This window comes from Xenopus tropicalis, chromosome 5 (genome assembly GCF_000004195.4).
Source record: "Xenopus tropicalis strain Nigerian chromosome 5, UCB_Xtro_10.0, whole genome shotgun sequence".
NCBI classification, from domain to species: Eukaryota; Metazoa; Chordata; class Amphibia; order Anura; family Pipidae; genus Xenopus; species Xenopus tropicalis.
Window position 1 is genome coordinate 134440422 of NC_030681.2, and position 21049 is coordinate 134461470.

Genomic DNA, 21049 nt, shown 5'->3' on the forward strand with positions numbered 1-21049 from the left:
GGGGATTTGGTTTCATAAACAACAAACATCTGTACGCATGGCCGATCTCTCCAGCTCTAGTCCTAAAGGAGCGCTGATGGATTTCAGGCCACTACACATTGAGATTGGATTTAGCGTTAAACAATGTCCTTGCTTTGCATGTGTCCTTGACTGAAATTCATTATTTTGTACTGAAACTGCTTAGTGTTTATCCAAACATTGCTGCCAGGAAGAGTTTAGACCCGGATGATTAATCCCTGGCCTGACCGGCCAGATATTGTAAATATTTGCTGCAGGAGCAACTGATTCTCTTTACATGTTAACATCTGATGCTGTCGGAAAATATAGAAGCATAGTGTAGATTGTAAGCTCTTGTGAGCATGGGCCTCTAATCCTACTGTTTCTTAATTTAGCTAAAGACCGCTGTTTACTCTAAAATGATTGTGCCAGCAAGGTATCCTGCACTTTACAATATAAATTAATGAGGATGATGATGCACAAGAGCGAGGCACTATAATTGCACTAAGGCATGTACACACAGGCGCTGAGTTCTGACCAAAGTAAGTAACAAAGTACATTTATCTCTGTTTTGCAATTGGACAGCAAATAATCTATCCTAGTGCCCAGGCAGAAACCACAGAACATGTTTGGAAGTCACACACAGACAGAACTCCTACTCTTTCCCCTAGTGTGAGGCACAAAAGCAGTTGTCCTAATAACAAGAATCACATGCTAAGCCTTATATATATATTATTACTTTATACATTGTCCCGACATTCCATTAATTCCATTAATGTGCCGTTAGTTCTCCCACAGCTGCCATCAGGGCTGTTTTATATCTGGAATCCCATTTACAGGGGCAAATATATGCACATTATTTTGCTCTGGACAGTTTCTTTCAAGCATATACTCATGGCCACACACTGATTGTTAAAAGAAAAGTGTCAGCTGCCAATGAAGGAATTTCCCAATTTGCAAAGTAAGGAACACATGGAAACTCACATTCAACTTTAGAAAGCAATTTGTGCTAAAACATAGTCAAAATACAAAATGCTCAGGTCAAGAGACCCTTTTATCTGAGTAACATAAAACTCCATCATAGTACTGACCCACTGATTGGACAATTGTGGCTTTTTTTTAACCAGATTTCTTTAAGCGCAACTCTTGGTCTAGTGGAAAACAAATTGCCTACTATTTCCTGGGGTTCCAGTGGCTTTGGAAGCTGCTCATTCAAGATACACAATTTCAACTAAAAAAAATAGGTCTTTGCACTCAATGCTCATGTGATGTTCTACATATTTTCTAAAAGACATTCATTGATCATAAAGAACACAGGAAGAAGCTCATCATTTCATTAGGATTTCCTGCCATTTACCATGCTATTCCTGCTGTCTGGCTGGATATCATTTCAGAAATCTCACATGAAATCTATTACAGATCCTGCAGGTATTTAAGACATAGATGGTGTCTTTGGAGGTAAATAATTTTATATGTATGCAAGGGCCCAGCTCAGGCCAAGGGGCCTATTTATTATTCTGTGTAAAACGGAATTCACCAAACAATGGTGTAAAAAGCTGTTTAAAATAAATGGAGAAGTTCACGGTCCAAATGCCAAATTTTACGCCATTATCTTACGTAAGTTATGACGGAAGAAAAAATGTGTAAAAAAATGATGATGGTTTTACACAGCAAAGCCTGGCAATGTCTGGTGAATTTTGTTGCCTTTTTTTTACACAGTATAATCAACAGGCCCCTTACGGGTCTAAGGCAGAGGTCCCCAATCTTTTTTTCCTGGGAGCAACACAAGCATGTAAAAGGGGATCCTAGGGTAGGACCAATAAGGGCTGTGGTAATTAGGTAGCCCAGTGTGGACTGGCAGACTACTGGTGCCTCAAAGTCAGATATAAAAATGGGCACTTGATTTAAGGCCACTGGGTACAACAGCCAAGAAGCTGGTGATAAACTTGTTGCTTGCGAGCCACTGACACTAAGGTAACTTGTGTTCTAAACCAGAGGAGATACTCCTGGGCCAGAAAACCACATCAAAATGCTTTATCTGGAGCTTTACAGCTCTCCAGTCTATTCTAACAGGACCATGCAAACTGAAGCGGATTAACTGGGTAGGGAGGACCATGCAAACTCAAGCGGATTAATTGGGTAGGGTTACTCCATTCACTACATGTGTATTTTACTACACTTAAATAGATAGGCAAGGCAGCTGGTTTATGGCTGTTCTAGTCCTTAGTTCTACATTTCAGCCAAGGATGTAAAGCCATTTAATTTAAGTGATGATTAATCTGTCCCATTTCAATTTACTGAAAAATTTGTGAAATGGCAAAAATTTGCAAAACACAATGAAGTCAATGGGTGTTTTTTCACTGTATTTTTTTGTTTGCAGTCAATGGAATCTATGGGCATTTTTTCATGGCAAAAGCTGGTGAAAAATCGAGCTCATCACTAAAAAGTCAGTACTTACATTTTTGCGTTCTTCCTGTTAAATAAGACAAGTTCAGAGAAAATGTTCAGGCTTGTTTTGTACTAAAATACGGAAACGCATGATCAGGTACCATCAAAGATTTCTTCTGAGAATCCAGCATTAGTGCACCATAAAAATAAAAGAACTCATAGGGGATTAACTTGTTATCCTACAAGGATTAACCTTTTATGTGTTGAAGGAGACAGCAAACAATGAGTCAACAAAGTGCAGGCAAAAGGCAGGAGGCAATGGATCATTGTAGGAAAACACAACGTGACACTCCGGTCTTCTCAAGTGAGCTGTGGTCTTTTGTATTGACATTGAGTGCGGCCATTTATTTGACCATGGAGTCAAGAGCACTAAGGGTTGTAAAAGCCCTTAGGGTTTATTTAAAAAGGACTTGTGTCTAAAGGTGGCCATACACGCACTAATATTACTGTACAAAAGTAAGTTTTATGTGACAATCGGCGCATGTATGGTGGGAGACTAGGTGACCAATATCGTTAGAAGTCATGGATATCAATTGCCTCGTCAATCAGGCAGGACTAAAAATTTTGATTGGGTGCCTTTTACAGTATAGGGGTAAAAATTCCTTTGATTTTACCTGCATATCTGACATTCAGCTCATAATGAACGATCTTTACTACGACCAATGATTGTGATAAAGATCAGAATTTTAGTGTGTATGGCCACCTTAAGGTCTGCAGAACTCTTCATCTAGTGCCAGACTGAAAATATAGAGATTGTTTTGTTGATTGTTTTGGATTATTTTGTTTTATTTTCACTTCTGCAGTGTGAAAATGCATATGCACTAATTGTATATTGGGGGCTCCCCATAAAACAAGCTTCAAAATGGGCATCAAAATGTGCAAAAGATCCCGGTCATTATCCTCTTTATGATGTGTTGTCTCTGTACTGAAAGACACATGCAAGCTTTTCAGAGACTTAAAAAAAACACCACTAATATTTGCAAAGTTTTACAGTTTGATAGTTTGGAATAGAAAGACACATATTTACCACTTCATTATAATTCATCAGAGATTCATCAGAAAGCATACTTTCCAAGAATGTACAATCTCTTTTGGAGTCAACTTAATTTTTGGGGCTTTTACAACACAAAGGGCAGGTAGAGTGATTCTACAGTAGCTGAACTTAAAACCAAGAAAATGTTTGTGGCCTGGCCATAATGGACCTCCATGTAGCCGATAAGTATAATACAGACACAATGAGCCTTGGATAGATTGAAAAAGCATAAGCTTTCATTAACAATATTATCAAAACATGTCAGTAAATGTTTGAATTTACAGTTATAACTGGAATACTTGCCTATAGAGCTCCACTGAGAGAATGGGCTGCTGCACTTGGATGGGCAAGTAGAAGCAAAGATTGCCTCACTCAAACCCTCACCTCTTGGGACCCTTACTGAAAGAGGTACCAATCAACTCTAAAAATAGGGTAATACTGACCCATTTCCCTCTCCAACAAGCATTCCCCCCGCTGACTTAGCTGCAACAGCACTGAAGTTCCCTCACTACAAAAACCTGGAAAACAAGGGTGGGATGCTGCTCCAACTGCTGATGACACGGACCCAAGAGCTTCGAGCTGAGCGCTTCTTTTCTTCTTCGCTTAGTAACCCTTCCCCCTTGCTTCCCTCTCATAATACAAGTGCAAGCTTTAAAGCAATTTTCTGAATTGTCATATAAACCACTATCTTTAACAAACATTTGCAGTTTGTAGCAGAAAAACATGACAATTCTTATGCATGACTTGTATTTTGGAGAAGCGAAAATACACAAATATTTAGGCAGATTTAGAAATTTTAGGTTGTCCTGAAACAAAACAATATTTTTTTTTTTTGGCAAACTAAAAGTGCCCCAGGACATGCACTGGCATCAAAAGTGTTAAAAGCAGGGAGCCCCAACCTTTTTTAACTTGTGAGCCCCACATGCATGGAATGGAGATGACAAATAAGGACTGTGATTGGCTAGTTGCTAGCCCCATGTGGGCTGAGAGACTGCAGGAGGTTCTGCATGGAGTGAAACTGTGCCAACAAGGGCAATACAGTTTGTCAGTAGTAAATGCAAAAGGCAAATTGCTGACCTGCTGTAATGAGCCAGTTAGTGAAGAAAACCGTATCAGAGACTCACAGCATGGGTGTGTTGGCTGCAGCAAAAACACAATGTAAGACTAAGGAACATATGAATAGACTGTTACATATCTAAACAATAGTCAGTCACCCTGGCACTTTGCTTCTGAGCTTGCACTTTGCCCCTGAATAAAGTGAGCTCTTATGTTGTTGACTGAACCTGTAGAGTAAATTCAAGTTCCACACAAACAAGGTAAAGCAAAATCAGCAGTAAGTTGAGGTGGTGCCGACTTGTGACAAAGCAGTCATGAGTCAAGCAAAAAACATCGCTCTGTTCTTTTAGTTATCACATAAAACACCTACGCTCAGCCTGTTCCTTATGTTCAGCATTTGTTGTACTTCAGAGCATTACTAAATCAAGCTGAAAGCCCTAGAGTCTGCCGCTCTGGGATTGTAAGGATTGACAGCTGAATTTCCCATATTTATGTTAAAGCCAGTCTATGTTTTATTTGTTCAGCAAACACATTTAAGCGTAAAAAAAAGTTTTCTAAATCACGAGGCCTACAGTAGAAGTGCTTACAGGCAAGTATTGTATAACGAGAGTGTAACTGAACTTGACCCGTTCTACAATTCACACTTTGGTATTTTAACAGCTGTTTCATTGCTAGGGTCACAGATAATGGTGGACGATCGGAAGATAGGGTGGTTTAATAAAAAATTATAGCAGTAATGTGCTACTACACTTTCAGGTTGCTGGGAGCATACCCAATAACTTATAGAACAGTAAACTCCTGGTTGGATCAAGTATATATTTAAAGAAGCACTAAAGCTTAACTAAAGATACATAGGCTAGAAATGTTGTACATTATGTTTTAGGGTTCTGTACCAGCTTAAGGTGACCATGGCCCTTTAGCAGGGAAGATCTGTTCCTATAAAGATGCCCCAGTAGCCCCCCATCTTCGTTTCTGCGGATTCGCTTCACATGCTCTGTGCTGCTGTCACTTACCTGAGCTTAGGACCTGAGCAGTTTAAATTCTAGAACCCCTTACAAAATCTCACCCATTCTACATATGGGTTCGGTTCTTGCTCAACTATCTATTCAAATGGTGATGGTGTACAACCTTTCCACTGCACTTCATCCCTAGGAAGGAGGAAAGATACCTGTAGGAAAAGCTAAAAAGTGACCACTAACAGGGAATATATTAGTGCCAGTCTGCACGATCCAACCTCTTTTCTCTGGTTCTCTCCTTATCCTAATCAACCATCCTCGTTCAGCTGCTTCTTTATAAAGATATTGTTTCACCCTAGCTCTGTCTTTCACAGCACAGGCAGAACCATTGGTCCTCTGATCCTTTTGTGGTCTCTCAATTTCCCACCCAAATAGCTGCGTACAGTGAGAAGATGTATAGCTGGCAGGTCTTCACTCTCACCTATGGCAGTTTTCTTCCTATCTTAGACGTCTCTCAGAGCCCCAAATATCCACATCTCTTTTTTGTAACTTATATTTTATTTTTCAGTTTTACAGAAAAGAAAGCAAAAATACAGTACAGTGTAAAATGAAGCATATGACCATTATCAGAGTTCAGTGAGTCGAAAGAGTCATAATATCGACCGTTGATCTTAATCATTGTGTCTGGTTATTCCAAAGAGAAATGAACAACAGTACTATATTTTCTAGAAAAATTAAAAAGGAGGGAAAGGAGAAAGAACTGTAGACATAAAAAAAAAGCACATAAAACCAGGGTATACCATTAAATTGTTGAATATGAAGGGCCGATAGACGTGGTAGAATTATAGCTAAAGAGAGGATAAGCAGGTGGGTGGGTGTCCCCTATAGGGCTTTATTGAGTTAAGTGGCCAGGCCATGCAGTTCCCAGATGTCAAATATCCACATCTCTAAGCAATTTACATACAGTTATGCTTGAACGACAGGAAGGAAAAAAGGGGAAAAAAAGGCAGTTGTGGGTTGGTGACTGTATTCATTTGTATTAAAATTTCTAACTAGACTCAATAAAACGAATCTCTGGTTGCTACTGGTAACTACACTGGTGAAAGTCTTATATAGATGGCCGAGTTGCTACGTTTTCTTGCGTTCATATACAAATATGTAGACCAGGGATATTTTATACCTGTCTGGAGACGTCAGTGCGGTACCAAAATACCAGGGATAATTCTTTTTTAAATCCGAAATTGAGACAAAAAAAAAAAATCACAAATTCAAATAATTTTAGAATTCAAACTTTCTGATCTAAAATTTTCGAGATTTACAATTTAAAAAAAAATATATTCAAAGTTTGAACTGGAAAAATTTACAGCTAAAATTTGCCAAACTTCCATAGAAGTGTATTTTCTTTTTTTTAATTAGTTTTTTTTTTTAATTAAATGACATTTTTGTGGTTTTCTGATTTATTTTTTTAGTAAATTAATAATTGCTGAAACTGTAAAAAGAAATGTATAAATTGGAAAATGTATAAATTGGCCTCCCCATGTTACTGTTGATTTTTCTATTTTGATCCTATAGAGTAGTTCTCCATCCTGGGAGGTTGTTTAACTGAGAAATTCAAGCAAATATGGTATAGGTATGGGATCTGTTATCCGGAAACCCATTATCCAGAAAGCTCCGAATTACGGAAAGCCTGTCTCCCATAGACTCCATTTTAATCAAATAATTCAGATTTTTAAAATTGATTTCCTTTTTTCTCTGTAAAAATAAAACAGTTGGGATCAATTACAAGGTACTAAGATATAATTACCCCTTATTGGGGGCAGAACAGCCCTATTGGGTTTATTTAATGGTTAAATGATTCCCTTTTCTCTGTAATAATAAAACAGTACCTGTACTTGATCCCAACTAAGATATAATTACCCCTTATTGGGGGCAGAACAGCCCTATTGGGTTTATTTCATGGTTAAATGATTCCCTTTTCTCTGTAATAATAAAACAGTACCTGTACTTGATCCCAACTAAGATATAATTACCCCTTATTGGGGGCAGAACAGCCCTATTGGGTTTATTTCATGGTTAAATGATTCCCTTTTCTCTGTAATAATAAAACAGTACCTGTACTTGATCCCAACTAAGATATAATTACCCCTTATTGGGGGCAGAACAGCCCTATTGGGTTTATTTCATGGTTAAATGATTCCCTTTTCTCTGTAATAATAAAACAGTACCTGTACTTGATCCCAACTAAGATATAATTACCCCTTATTGGGGGCAGAACAGCCCTATTGGGTTTATTTCATGGTTAAATGATTCCTTTTTCTCTGTAATAATAAAACAGTACCTGTACTTGATCCCAACTAAGATATAATTACCCCTTATTGGGGGCAGAACAGCCCTATTGGGTTTATTTCATGGTTAAATGATTCCCTTTTCTCTGTAATAATAAAACAGTACCTGTACTTGATCCCAACTAAGATATAATTACCCCTTATTGGGGGCAGAACAGCCCTATTGGGTTTATTTAATGGTTAAATGATTCCCTTTTCTCTGTAATAATAAAACAGTACCTGTAATTGATCCCAACTAAGATATAATTACTCCTTATTGGATGTAAAACAATCCTATTGCGTTTAATTAATGTTTTATTGTTTTTTTAGTAGACTTAAGGCGTGAAGATCCAAATTAAGGAAAGACCCCTTATCCAGAATACCCTTGGTCCCGAGCATTCTGGATAGCGGGTCCTATACCTGTACCTTATAACATTACTTTAGTTTCCCTAAGGGTTGGTTGGAGTAAAAAAAGAAACTGAATTAACAAGCAGTATTAGTGTCACTTCATTGAAAAAGCTTTAAAACACAAGGGTTCATTTCCTTGTTAAACCTTTTTGGTAGCTACAGAGCTTTAGATATCCCAAGTATTCTCTGCCAAAAATAATTCAGCATCCACAACTTGTCTGACCTTGGAAAAAAAATGAAACTTTGGACAAATATCCTGTTTACAAATCCCTATTGCTCCTTCTTTCATCCATATCTAATGAACAGATGTAACTGATGCGGATGTTTTGTTAAATGTTTTCTTCCAAAGACGAGTTCCTTACACTGTTTAATTTCCAGACTGTTTGGGAATATAATTCAATTCATGTAAATACAGGCTTTTTAAGAGGCAAAAAAGCTACAAGATATTTAAAGGAGGACTGTAGTTAAATGAGTAGGGGACATTTTTAAAAGAATGGACATTCACTCACTTCTGGTGATTTTGTTCTCTGACTTTGAAGCCTGGCCCTTCTTTCTTCCTCTATACTAACAACCTTGTAATCATCCTGGGTAATTTCAACTGCCACACTGATGACCACTTGCAACCTTGGCTTCTAATTTTTTCTGCCCAGCCCCATTCTTTGATCTCCAGCAGTCAACAGACACATAAACCCATAAGGGTGGCCATGTTCTAGATGTAGCATGAATCAAAAAAATCTGACTCTTTCTTTTAACAGTGACCTCATCCCTTTTTCAAGTCACCTTACATTTCCTATCTCATACTCCCCTACTATTCCCTGCTGTCCTAATTCGAAATATTTGAGCTACTCATCTGCTAATACGAACAGCTTGTGTCAAGTCTGCATGTTTTTTTTGCAAAAAAATTGGAGAATAAATCTCTAAATTTGGAATTCTTAACACTCATGATCTGTTGGCCCCTATGACCCCTCTGCTACAGCTGTATCCCACATAAACCCTTTCATACTTGTTGCTCCTTACCAGAGGCGGGCCAAGTCAGCCAGCGCCGTAGGCGACCCAGTCGGCCACCTTGCCCCCACCGATTCCCCCTCCTGTGCATGCATGCGTGGGTACGAGATAGCGGAGGGAGACCTGCGCGCAAGGTGTGCAGATCGGGAGTGTTGACTGGGGGTGGCAACAGAGATTCCTGCCTAGCCCACCTCACCTAGGCAGATGCCTCTTCTGCCTATCCCTAGTTCCGGCCCTGCTCCTTACCACTGCCTACCCCTAGTTCCGGCCCTGCTCCTTACCACTGCCTACCCCTAGTTCCGGCCCTGCTCCTTACCACTGCCTACCCCTAGTTCCGGCCCTGCTCCTTACCACTGCCTACCCCTAGTTCCGGCCCTGCTCCTTACCACTGCCTACCCCTAGTTCCGGCCCTGCTCCTTACCACTGCCTACCCCTAGTTCCGGCCCTGCTCCTTACCACTGCCTACCCCTAGTTCCGGCCCTGCTCCTTACCACTGCCTACCCCTAGTTCCGGCCCTGCTCCTTACCACTGCCTACCCCTAGTTCCGGCCCTGCTCCTTACCACTGGAATGCTATCCATGAATTGGGAATAATCTTTTAAGATCTTGAAAAATCAGGCTATAGAGTTCATTTATGACTGCTAAGGACAGATGCAGTCACATAAATGTAGGCACAATCATTGCATGGAAAAATAACACTTGTTTCTAAAGCCCCGTCATGCACTTTCACATAGTTGTGCTCAGCACCACTATTTCTGTCCTGCTTCCTCTTGTGAATCACATGCAGTGTGCCAAGTAATGCAGGGATACCCCCTTAAAAGAAGCTACTGCTACCTTTAAGGGTTCCTACAGTGGCCTGCATTAATGGACACAGTGAACTTGCATCTAAAGAATTGGGCAGAAATGTAATGTTGATGCTGAGTACCTGAACTGAGGACTTTTAAGCACTGGAGATTTTTAGCACAGTTGTATCTGATTCACAATAAAGTGCACACACAATTGTGCTACATTGGCCACAATGGCATCAGGTGCGTCACTCCCTCCATTCTGCAATGACACTGGAATTACGGTAATAATAAAAAAAAACCCCAAAAAACCTGACCTGTTGGCAAGCTTTCACATTGCACTTGCCCTCGTAAATGATCACTCCTCTTCCAATTGGAGCACTGGCATAACATCTGATTTAGGCTTGTCAGGTATGACAAGAGAACTCCTAATTAAACAGGGGGGTACATTATTTACTATAATAATCATCAGCAAGCTATGTGACAAACTACATTACCAAGCACACATTTAATTAGCAACTATTAAGAGGATATATTTTACAGGATATTCATGTATGGCTTGCATGTATTATAAGGGAATTTGTTGTTTTGTGTACATGTGTTATAACCATATACTTCTGAGCGAACTAATATACTTGTAAGTCTCCTTCCCGCCTTGCTACATTACCTATTCCAACAACGGAGAAGAAAAAAAGCCAAAAAGAAGCCATGGTTGCAATCACCTGGGGGAGTGGGGGTTATGGGTAAACAAACAAGACAGGCATTTTAAAACGTAGGCCTATTTATTTAAGTTGCATTCATTTACGAAGCATTCATTACACAGTGCAAACAATTCTTTGGTAATATTCCTGTTTACAATACAAAAGACTAAGGCACTCATTTTGGTATGAAAGTTCTGACAATAAATATGCAACATTTGCAGCCCTGGAGAGAAAGAAAGGAAGGACCTCAGAGTGGAAAAAGAACATTACTGACTGCTGTAGAAAGAAAAACATCAGCTGGGGAAATGACTCAGTTGTTTATACAAGAATTTATCTGTGCCACACAACTCTCTGCCAGTGAAGTCATTGTCTAAAAGGTCCCAAAGTCTCTCTGGATCATGACTAAGCACAGAGAATGTGTGCCAATTATTATTTCCATTCACAATGTAGTCGGTGGTAATACATCCATACAGAGTATTAATGATTAAAGAACCATTGCACCCAAAATGATGCAGAACACTCAGCACCTAGTATAGAGCGAAAGTCTGTACCAGTAAAGTATATAGATGAGAAAAGGAAGGAATTTATCTCTGCTGCTGGGTATTCGCAGCTTTGTTTGGTTGGTCAAATCCCTTTTGACAAGAGCAGGGCTGTGGGACTGATAAAGAATCATCGTGGCTGGTCAGTTAGAAACAATATTAACTTAGTAAAGACTTCATTTGCAAGTGGAGCATTAACACACAACTAATATGAAAAATTAGGACACAATGGCGATATAAATACTATTTTGGCTGCAATCGGCTCTTATTTCAATGGTGAACTATTGCTCAGACAGTTAATGATGAGCAAATCTGTCCCATTTTGCTTTGCTGAAAACTTTGCGCAAACTTGGCAAAAAGTTGCACCAATTTAGGTTTCACAGTGTTTTTTCCCTGTGAAACCTAATGAAAAATTGTGCTCATCGCTACGTTCTGTCCATTTGAAAAGCCAACAGCACCGTGATGTGAACAGACAGAAATTACACATTATTCTCATGTAAATACCCAACAAGATTCTGCCATGTTCCGATTTAGTATTTCATTAAGAGAACTGCATAACTAAAGGAAATCAAGTTTGCATCAAGCATAATCTTAACAAGCTTATGGGAGAAGAAGGAATTTAAAGAAGGGTAAACTATAATAACCCAGTATAATAAATGCTCCCCAACTAGGTTGATGTCTGCTCAACCAACATGTTTGGCACCCAAGTGCATAGAGAGAATGGGTTGAATCTGTTCACTTACAGAATATTAGCAGAGACAGGAAGCATCCATTGTACAGAAGGTTAGTCTCAACTTAGCAGTCCATTTGCAACCTGAGTGCATTTCCTTTCCAATAGACAACTGTTAAATCTGGGAGCAATTACAATGCATTCCAGGCTAAGAATACGGACCAGTCCCTAGGGTATCAAATAGATCTCGGCCTGTTGAAACACTTTAAGCAAAGCAATGCAGAAGATGTGACTTGTTCTATATAGGAAGCAGCGAGTCTGTAAACAATGTGCATTGATGTTTCCCTTAAAACTGTGATATGGGCCGATTTGCTAAAAAAAATACTTGTATGGCATGTCAGATGCTTTTCTTCACTCCTCTAAATGAGCACCATAAGATTCATGGTTAATGAGGTATGATTGTTGTCCTTCACTATGTCTCCTCAGGTAACAAAGTACCCGGAACAGCAGGGTACCTGCAACTGATTGCATGATGAAGTCCAAATTACAATCCATACGAAAATAGCAGAACACATTAAAGAAAGGATTGCATGGCAGCTTTAATAAAATGTTGTGTATTCAGGAAGGCATTAGGCTGTTTACTATAAAACAGACAAAAAAAATTGCTCGCTAAAATATACTTCTCACAGAAATATGATCTGGTAACACAAAAATAATAAGATTTCAAAAGAAAATGAAGGTAAAGTAGTCAAGTCACAAAGGTTATTCCTCTTGTGCAGGAACAGTGCCAGAACACAGCCATCTGGAGTACTTGTGTTGGTCTGTCTGAGAATTCCAAAATATCTCCATAGTTAATCTGTAATGAGTTGATAACTTTATTTCTGTATAATACTTTAACCTTTTTCATTAGCACCAGTTTATTTTCCTAACCTGAGAGGCAATTACACATAAACAATAAAAAAAAAAAATACAAAAAAAAAAATTAAAAACATGGCAGACATAAATTTCAATATCCTGTCTGATATGGTTCCCTTTGAAAGAGACTGAATTGTGTTTCCCTGTACTAAATAAAAATGGAAGTAATCTTATATTATGGCTGTCCTTGGGTGTTGGGCATGGTATATAGAGGTTTTCTGGAATCTTTCTTGAAGCAAATGCCAGTGATTGGGCAGGTTGTATTTCTGCGAATTATGTGCTTTGTATCTTGTCATCTGTGCAGACAGGGCAGCAAACTCCTTCTATTCTTTGGGGCCGCGAGCAATTGACGGGTGGACAGGACTTCACAAAGCAGGTAATGTGTCCGTTCTGGAAAACAAGGCAATGATAATAAGCAGAAAAAAAATAAGGGAATGTAATAACAAAAATTGCACAAATAAGAACAAACATTTGCATTTCTCAATGCAATTTTGTAATGTAAGTTTTATTACATACACTGAGCACCCACACAAACAAATAATTTTTCTATTGCTGACTCTTTTTTACATTCCCCCTATAGTGTCTGTGTTCCCTTTACTAAGTGAAACAATTTCAAACAGAAAGCTTATATTTATGCAATGATTATGGACTAAGTGTCCAAAGAGATATATATTTCCTCTACATGATTGCTGCAAGGGGAAGTTTATTACATAGTTGATCTTATTTCTGTACTTTTGTGGGGGGGGGAGGCCATTAAAATAAACACAACCAAACAAACAATCTGTGGGCATCATTTATAAACACTGGCCGAATTAGCATCTGGGCAGTAGCTTAAGTGGACCAGTTAGATCAGAGGACCCCAACCTTTCTTACTCGTGAGCCACACTCAAATATAAAAAGACTTGGGGAGCATCACAAGCACCAAAAAAGTTCATGGAGGTGCCAAATAAGGGCTAAGATTGACTATTAGGGGCCTCTTTGCACACTATCAGCTTACAGGGGGCTTTATTTGGTAGGAAATCTTGTTTTTATTCAACCAAAACTTGCCCCCAAGTCAGGAATTCAAAAATAACTCCCTGGTTTGGGGGCACTGAGAGCAACATCCAAGGGGTTGGGGAGCAACATGTTGCCCCTGAGTCACTGGTTGGGGATCACTGAGTTATAGAATACCAATCAAAGATGGCATTTTTCCATCTTAGTTTAGCAGCTTTTATAAGGGAACTCCTTACTCACCAAATTTCCAAGCAAAACACTTCAAGTTAATAAACCAGGGTTATTTCACTTTTTAATTAAGGGAACTCAGCTGAGAATTAGTTGTGACCAAAAGGGTAATTTAAAATAAATACATAACTCCATTAATCACTGTGGTCTACTGTAGGAAGGAATTTCTCCGTATCAAAGGGATCATGGAGATCCACTCTAAAAGGAACAGCAACACCAAAAAATGAAAGTGTAATTAATATATTATGCACTATTGCCCTGCACTGGTAAATGTTGTATGTTTGCTTCAGAAACAGTTTATAGAAACAAAGCTGCTGTGTAGCTATGAGCAGCTATTTAAACTGAAAAAAGGAGAAAAGGCAAAGGTTACATAGTAGATAACAGATATGCTGCATAGATTCTCATTGTATTTTACAGAACTTATCTGTTATGCTATGTAACCTGTGCCTTTTCTCCATTTCTCCAGCTTGAATGGCAGCCCCCATGGCTACACAGCAGCTTATTTATGTAAACTATATAATGTTTTTGAAGCAAACACACAACTTTTGCCAGTACAGGGAAATAGCACATTTTCAATTTTTTTTGGTGTTACTGTTTCTTTGACAGCATGGAAACCCATTTATGTGCCCTGAGTAGTGATGAGCAAATCTGTCCCGTTTCGCTTTGGCAAAATATTAGCAAATCTTTGAAAAGATTTGTGAAACGGTAAAGATGTTGCGCGGGCAACAATGTGGAGATTCGCCGCAAATCAATGCCTGGTGAATAATTTTGAGCAACAGCCTCAGATCCATAGTAAAAAATGTAAGAACTTCCCCCAAAGTCTGGAGCCCATATCACTAATAATGGTGGAAATCTTATCCTGTTTCTGGCACACACTGATTAACATTACTTACTGCAGCTGTGTCTCTAAAGGTGCCCATACACTATAAGATCCGCTTGCTTGGCGATGTCGCCAAGCGAGCGGATCTTCACCCGATATCCCCACCTACGGGTGGGCGATATCGGGTAGCAAGGGACTTAAAAAAAAAATAATCTGATCGTTTGGCCCTGGGGCCAAACGATCGGATTACATTTGAGCTTATGGGGCAGTCGGTTCGGGGACCGCATCTGACCGGATTTTCTAACCTGGCCGATCAAGATCTGGCCAATTTCAGGCCAGATATCGGTCGGCAGGCAGCTCTGTTCTGCCCATACATGGGCCGATTAGCTGCCGAATCGGTCCAAGGGACCGATATCGGCAGCTATAGTCGGCCCGTGTATGGGGACCTTTACCAACAAGCACTCCCAAAACTTAATTCAAAACTTAATTCAAAACTTAATTCCATTAATTGCATAAGCCAGATGACTGGTAGGGTTAGACCTGCCTGGTGGCACCATGCTAAAAGAAGCTCTAAACATAAAAATAATGGAAAAACTAAGCTAAACTAAGTTTAATCTGAGGCAGAAAAGTTGGTTACGTTAATTTTGTCGAAATGTTTTTGAATAAAAACTAATTGTAATTCTACTATCCAAGTACTTACACAGGGGTTGCTCCATCTTGTGTATGCTGTAACTGAAAAATATTTTGTCCCATTGTAACAACCATTATTTTGTTTGTGTAACTGACCATATTGCCCCACCCTTAATGTGTTATACCTACTGACAGTCACCACTATGAAACAGACGCAGGGTGCACATTACTCACATAGCATTCACACTTTGTACAGGCATCTTTGTTCCATTTCTCCTTTGTAGAATGGGATTCCCCAGTTTCATCAGTGCAGTCTGTATTGCTTAAGCGAGATTCAAGTTTTTTGATCTGAAAGAGACATGTCGCTTTAAAACAAATTGGTCACAAGCAATTCAGATTTGTTTAAATATTTTTCTATTAAACAATCATCTACTTTTCCACATCCATAAGTGGGCTTGGGTATTGTGCTCACTGTGCTTGTATCCAGGGATTGGGCTTTCTTTTCTAGTTTTTAGTCCTTTACTGTTATGTATTGTGCACTTCTCTCTACTACTGCATTCCCTAGCATAAGCTGCTAATTGCACAACAAACGTTCAATGTTTCTTGGCGGAATCCAATCTGGAATACCCTAAAGCTAACTTGGAACAAGACTTTTACAGCTTGCTCTGCACATCCAGAAACAATTTAGCAGTCGGTTGTTAATGCGGAGCAGCCTCATAGGGGCAGCACAATTTGACAGAAAACATTTGGAAATTGGTATACTGACATCAGATAGATCGGATCTACCCCCACATACTGACTTGGCAAACACTGCCTGTACCAGAGAGTCTACAGAGTATGTCAAGGCTGCACAAAGAGCACCGGTATGCTCCATTTGTTGAACATATTACATAACTAGTAATAAACAGAGTTGTCCATATGGCTATTAGCAAGTAACTTGTCACTTTAACATTGGGCCTCTGAAGAAATAACATGCACCATGTGTAAAAGGGATTGGTTCTGAATTGTATGTAACCTGTTTTTGCTTTATTGCTCTCCAGTTTGGCTTTTAAGCCGCCTTGTAATTGCCAACTCACTGACCCCAGCAACCAGGCATTTGTCTAAATAGTGACAGGGATGGAGAAAAAAACATTAAAATAAAAAGAGCCTTAAAGCTACAGATGCACTGAATCCATAATGCTCAGATGAATACTGAATCCTCAATGATTAAGTCAATGGAATCTAAACCTTAATTTGTGTATTTAAAGTCAAACAAATAAATAATAGCACAATTTGTTAACAATTGGCTGCTTTACAGTTTAAATTCTTTCCAGGTGAACAATAAGGGACTCATACACTAACCTACTCTTTTTCCCATGATACAAGAAATTTTCAAATTTTCAGATGTAGGAGATCAAAAAAATCTCAAAACCTCAATTGAAAAAAATCAGCAGTTAAAACCTGGCGAGTGTCTACTGAAGTACAGAAGAAAATATTGAGTTTATTTTTTTTATTGAGATTTTTTAAAACTGGAACATTTGAAAATTAGTAAATCAAATTTAGATTCATCCAAATCAAGAACATTTGTTTATTGTTAGTCTTACTTATTCTAAGTTTCTGTTGGCAGTTTAACATGATAGAAATTGAAAAAAAAGTTTTTTTTTTCCTTTTTAAGAAGGTTAACTTTTCTTTAAATATAATACCTGTACTTCACATGCCATTGGTTTAAACATGGTTGTATTTTATATTTCGTTGAGATATTTCTTAGGAAGTGCCGTTTAATAAAGTATACGTGCATATATTACCTGTTTTCTAAGACCTGTTATAGTCTTTTGCATATCCAAAACAAATTCTTTAAAGTCATTCACGTGTGGCAGATTCTTTGGCTGTTCAGTGTTACAAGTGGTATTTACAGACTGATTCAACAAGCTGGAGAGAAAAAGCAATTACCACAGCATTTAATAACCTATACTGGGAAAAAAGGTTCAACAAAAATAGCCCCACAGAGAACGGTTAGGGCTGTGGCGCACAAGGAGATTAGTCGCGGGCAACAAATCTCCCTTGTCGCGGGGGGCGACTAATCTCCCCAAAATGCCATCCCATCGGCGAGAATGTAAATCGTGGGTGGGATGGCATATCGGTGCCGGGATTTCCCAGAAATCGCCTTGAAAGGAATCGCGGCGCAATGTATGCCATCCCACCGGCGATTCACATTCTCGCCGATGGGATGGCATTTCGGGGATATTATATTGGGTGGGGCTACAGGATACTAAGGGCTGTGGGACACGGGGAGATTAGTCACCCGCGACAAATTTTCCTTGTCGCGGGCGACTAATCTCCCCGTGTGCCACAGCCCTTAGTATCCTGTAGCCCCACCCACATCTGACTTAGATGCAAAATAGGCCCTGGCATTTCATTAACATTAAGGCCGAAAGATCTTCCTACAGGACCATTAAATAGTGTCGGACTATGGCATCTTACAGTCCCAATCTACAGACTGCCAGTCCACCACACCCCACAAAATTTCCTTCATTTAAATACTTCTAGTTCATGCATATCTAGGCACTCACTCGGAAATAGTATTCTGTTATTAAACAAATTCAGGTTTCAATCGATCACATTTTTTAAAACTGCTTTTGATTTAATTATTTTGCCTTGGTTCTGCGAATTCACCATGTTGAGGAATCAAACTCCAGCAGTCGTCTAGACTATGGGACCTGATGTAACTATTGTTATCTTTTTATAAATGGTACCAAAGCAAATCACTAGTAAAATAGATCTTGTAGTGATGAGCGAATTTGTCCCATTTTGCTTTGATGAAAAATTCATAAATCTTTTAAAAGATTTCTGAAACGGTGATAAATTCTCCAAAAATTTACACAACTTTGTTTTTGACGTGGAACATTGTTTTACGTGTGCAACAATTTTTTTTGACGCACAGGATATCGTACCACTGACCAATAGACCATGTTGCAAGAAAGATGGGCAGTGAAACTACCAGTGGATTTTCAATATTGCCAACATTCTTACCTAGATGGTTCTTTATTATCCTCCTTATAACTGTGCTCTGTAGATCGTTTCCCTCTGAAGTGATTTGAGAATGTCGAAAACTGCCCCCTGGTTCTACAATCTGCTCCAAAAAAAGGTATATGAAATTCATCAAGCCTTACAGTCTGGTGTAACGGATTTAAACTCAAAATGACTTAGCAATACAATGGCAGGAATATTTAGTTTTAAAGACAATGAACTTCTAGGAAAAGATAATCATTTACAAACCCCTGTGCTTTGGAATTAGTGCAAAGGGGCAAATTGCTATTCACCAGTACTTTTAAGAAAGATATCTAAAGAAACTCCATTATTGGGGATTTTTTGAAAATAAGGTGAAGACCCACCCAATTATAGATCTAGCCCTGGGGTCCCCAACCTTTTTTACTAATGAGCCACCATCAAATGTAAAAAGACTTGGAGAGCAACACAAGCACCATAAAAGTTCATGGAGGAGCCAAATAAGGGCTAAGATTGGCTATTAGGCAGCCTCTATGCACCCTATCAGCTTACAGGGGCTTTATTTGGTAGGAAATCTTGTTTTTATTCAACCAAAACTTGCCCCCAAGTCAGGAATTCAAAAATAACTACCTGGTTTGGGGGCACTGAGAGCAACATGTTGCCCCTAAACCACTGGTTGGGGATCCCTGATCTAGCCAAACCATATATTGTAGGACATCCATATCAAGCAGAGAGTGGAACCTTTACCTTCACAGCAATCTTGCCAAACCCTTAGGTCCATCTTAGCAATGTTTTTACAACTGACATAACCATGTGGGAATTCAGCCACTCTGAACAGGTCGTGTTGCACTTTGGTGATGTTGTCTCCATTGTCACATAGCACTCTGGCCAGGGAGGTCTGCTTAATTTGTGTGAGCTGGGCTGCAGTGAATACACCAGGATTCTCATACCAAAACCTGTTACAACAAAAAAAAAAAAAATAAATCCCAACATGTGGTGTCTAATGATGATACCAGTAGGCACATATCACAAAGCACTGATACCATAAAGCAAAATCATCACAATATTTGCTGTGATCTCTTTTTTTTTTACCCACTATTGCAATTATTTTTGTTTTTTTTTTAAAAAAGAGATTGTATGAACAATACAAATCTTTAAGTTTTAGTTGGGGAGATTTTTTATTTTTTGATTTAACAGCAAAAAACAAAACAAAAAAAAATCAAATATGGGGAAAAGGGATTTCAGTTTTTGGTGCTTTAATAAATCTGGCGCTTTAATAAATCTGGCACTTTAACTAATTCTGCTTCCCGTCTAAAAAGCTCACAGGGACTTAAAATCCTGATCCATAAAACTGCTTCCAGCAGCGTCCTGGAGTTAATACTGAAGGTTAATGACATTTTGTGCAGCCAGAGGCACCACCCCTGGAACGGGGAACATTTCAAAGATATGTTGTATGTGGAACAGTAGTTTGGATTTACGCCCTTGCCGTCCCTGAAGGCAAATACGTAGGCCAAAACTCAATATTCATTTTGCAAAAGCTGTAATATCCTAATAATTATCCAATTTAATGCTCTATCCTTACAAAATACTAAGCTAATATAATAGTTTGTGCTGTTTACGGTGTCAGAGTGCTCCCCCAAACTATTCTCCATAGAAACCTTCTATATAAAGAGCTTTCATATATTTAAGAACGATGTTCTACAGACTCATACAAACTCATAACTAGCTTCTCAATATTCCCCAAAATAACCAGGTCAGATCAGACATCTTGTCTGCTTATATAACAACGAGTTGGATCATTTTTAACACAGAAATGTGGGAAAAACCTAGTCATACCTGTCCCCATCCCTGATGTTTCTGAATTGCGTTGTTAAAAGGCACATTAATGTTGGCCCCAGCCGACTTCCTGGAATGAGGTCTTCAACCATCAGGGCAGGGAATAAATCAATGTTTAATGGCGACCCATATAACCTGTGGAACACATGTAGCAGATATTTTTCTATATTTAAGATATTATAAAGATAAAGATATTATTGGTGTCAAATTTCTCCAATTTGTACAGGACACAATCACTGTGATTACTGCAGGATTCCATGAGTAGATCACATTGAAGGGGTAGTTCACCTTTGAGTTAACTTTTGGTATGATGTAGAAAGCAATATTCTGAGACAATTTGCAATTGCAAAAGTCCAAATTACCTTAGCAACCAGGGAGCAGTTTGAATGAGAGGCTGGTAAATGAAAAGAAGAGGTCCTAAATTGAAAAACAAGTTATAAAAAGCAACAATAACAATAAAACTGTAGCCTCACAGAGCAATAGTTATTTGGCTGCCGGGGTCAGTGACCCCCATTTGAAAGCTGCAAACAGATAGAAGAAAAAGGCAAATATATAAAATAAATAAATAATAAAGACCAAGTTGCTTGGAATAGGCAGTTCTATAACATACCAGAAGTTAACTTAAAGGTGAACCACCCCTTTAATGGAATTTTGTGACAATCAAGTGCGACTGGTTCCTTTGTAAAATAACATATTGAACAACACATCTGGCCTTTGCTTAA

General features: G+C 38.8%; 1 protein-coding gene across 2 annotated transcripts in view; it reads right to left on the minus strand.

The window, feature by feature from the left end:
• Positions 1-10773: 10773 nt before the first annotated feature.
• Positions 10774-21049, minus strand: part of pxdn (peroxidasin) — a 72532-nt gene continuing 62256 nt past the window's right edge. The window contains exons 17-22 of one of the 2 annotated variants that reach the window (XM_012962904.3): positions 20328-20462; positions 19239-19447; positions 18516-18615; positions 17291-17414; positions 15741-15854; positions 10774-13225 (exon numbers count right to left, since the gene is read on the minus strand). In XM_012962904.3, the coding sequence (XP_012818358.1) occupies positions 13109-13225; positions 15741-15854; positions 17291-17414; positions 18516-18615; positions 19239-19447; positions 20328-20462 (799 nt within the window). In that variant the 3' untranslated portion in view covers positions 10774-13108. 2 annotated transcript variants of the gene reach the window in all.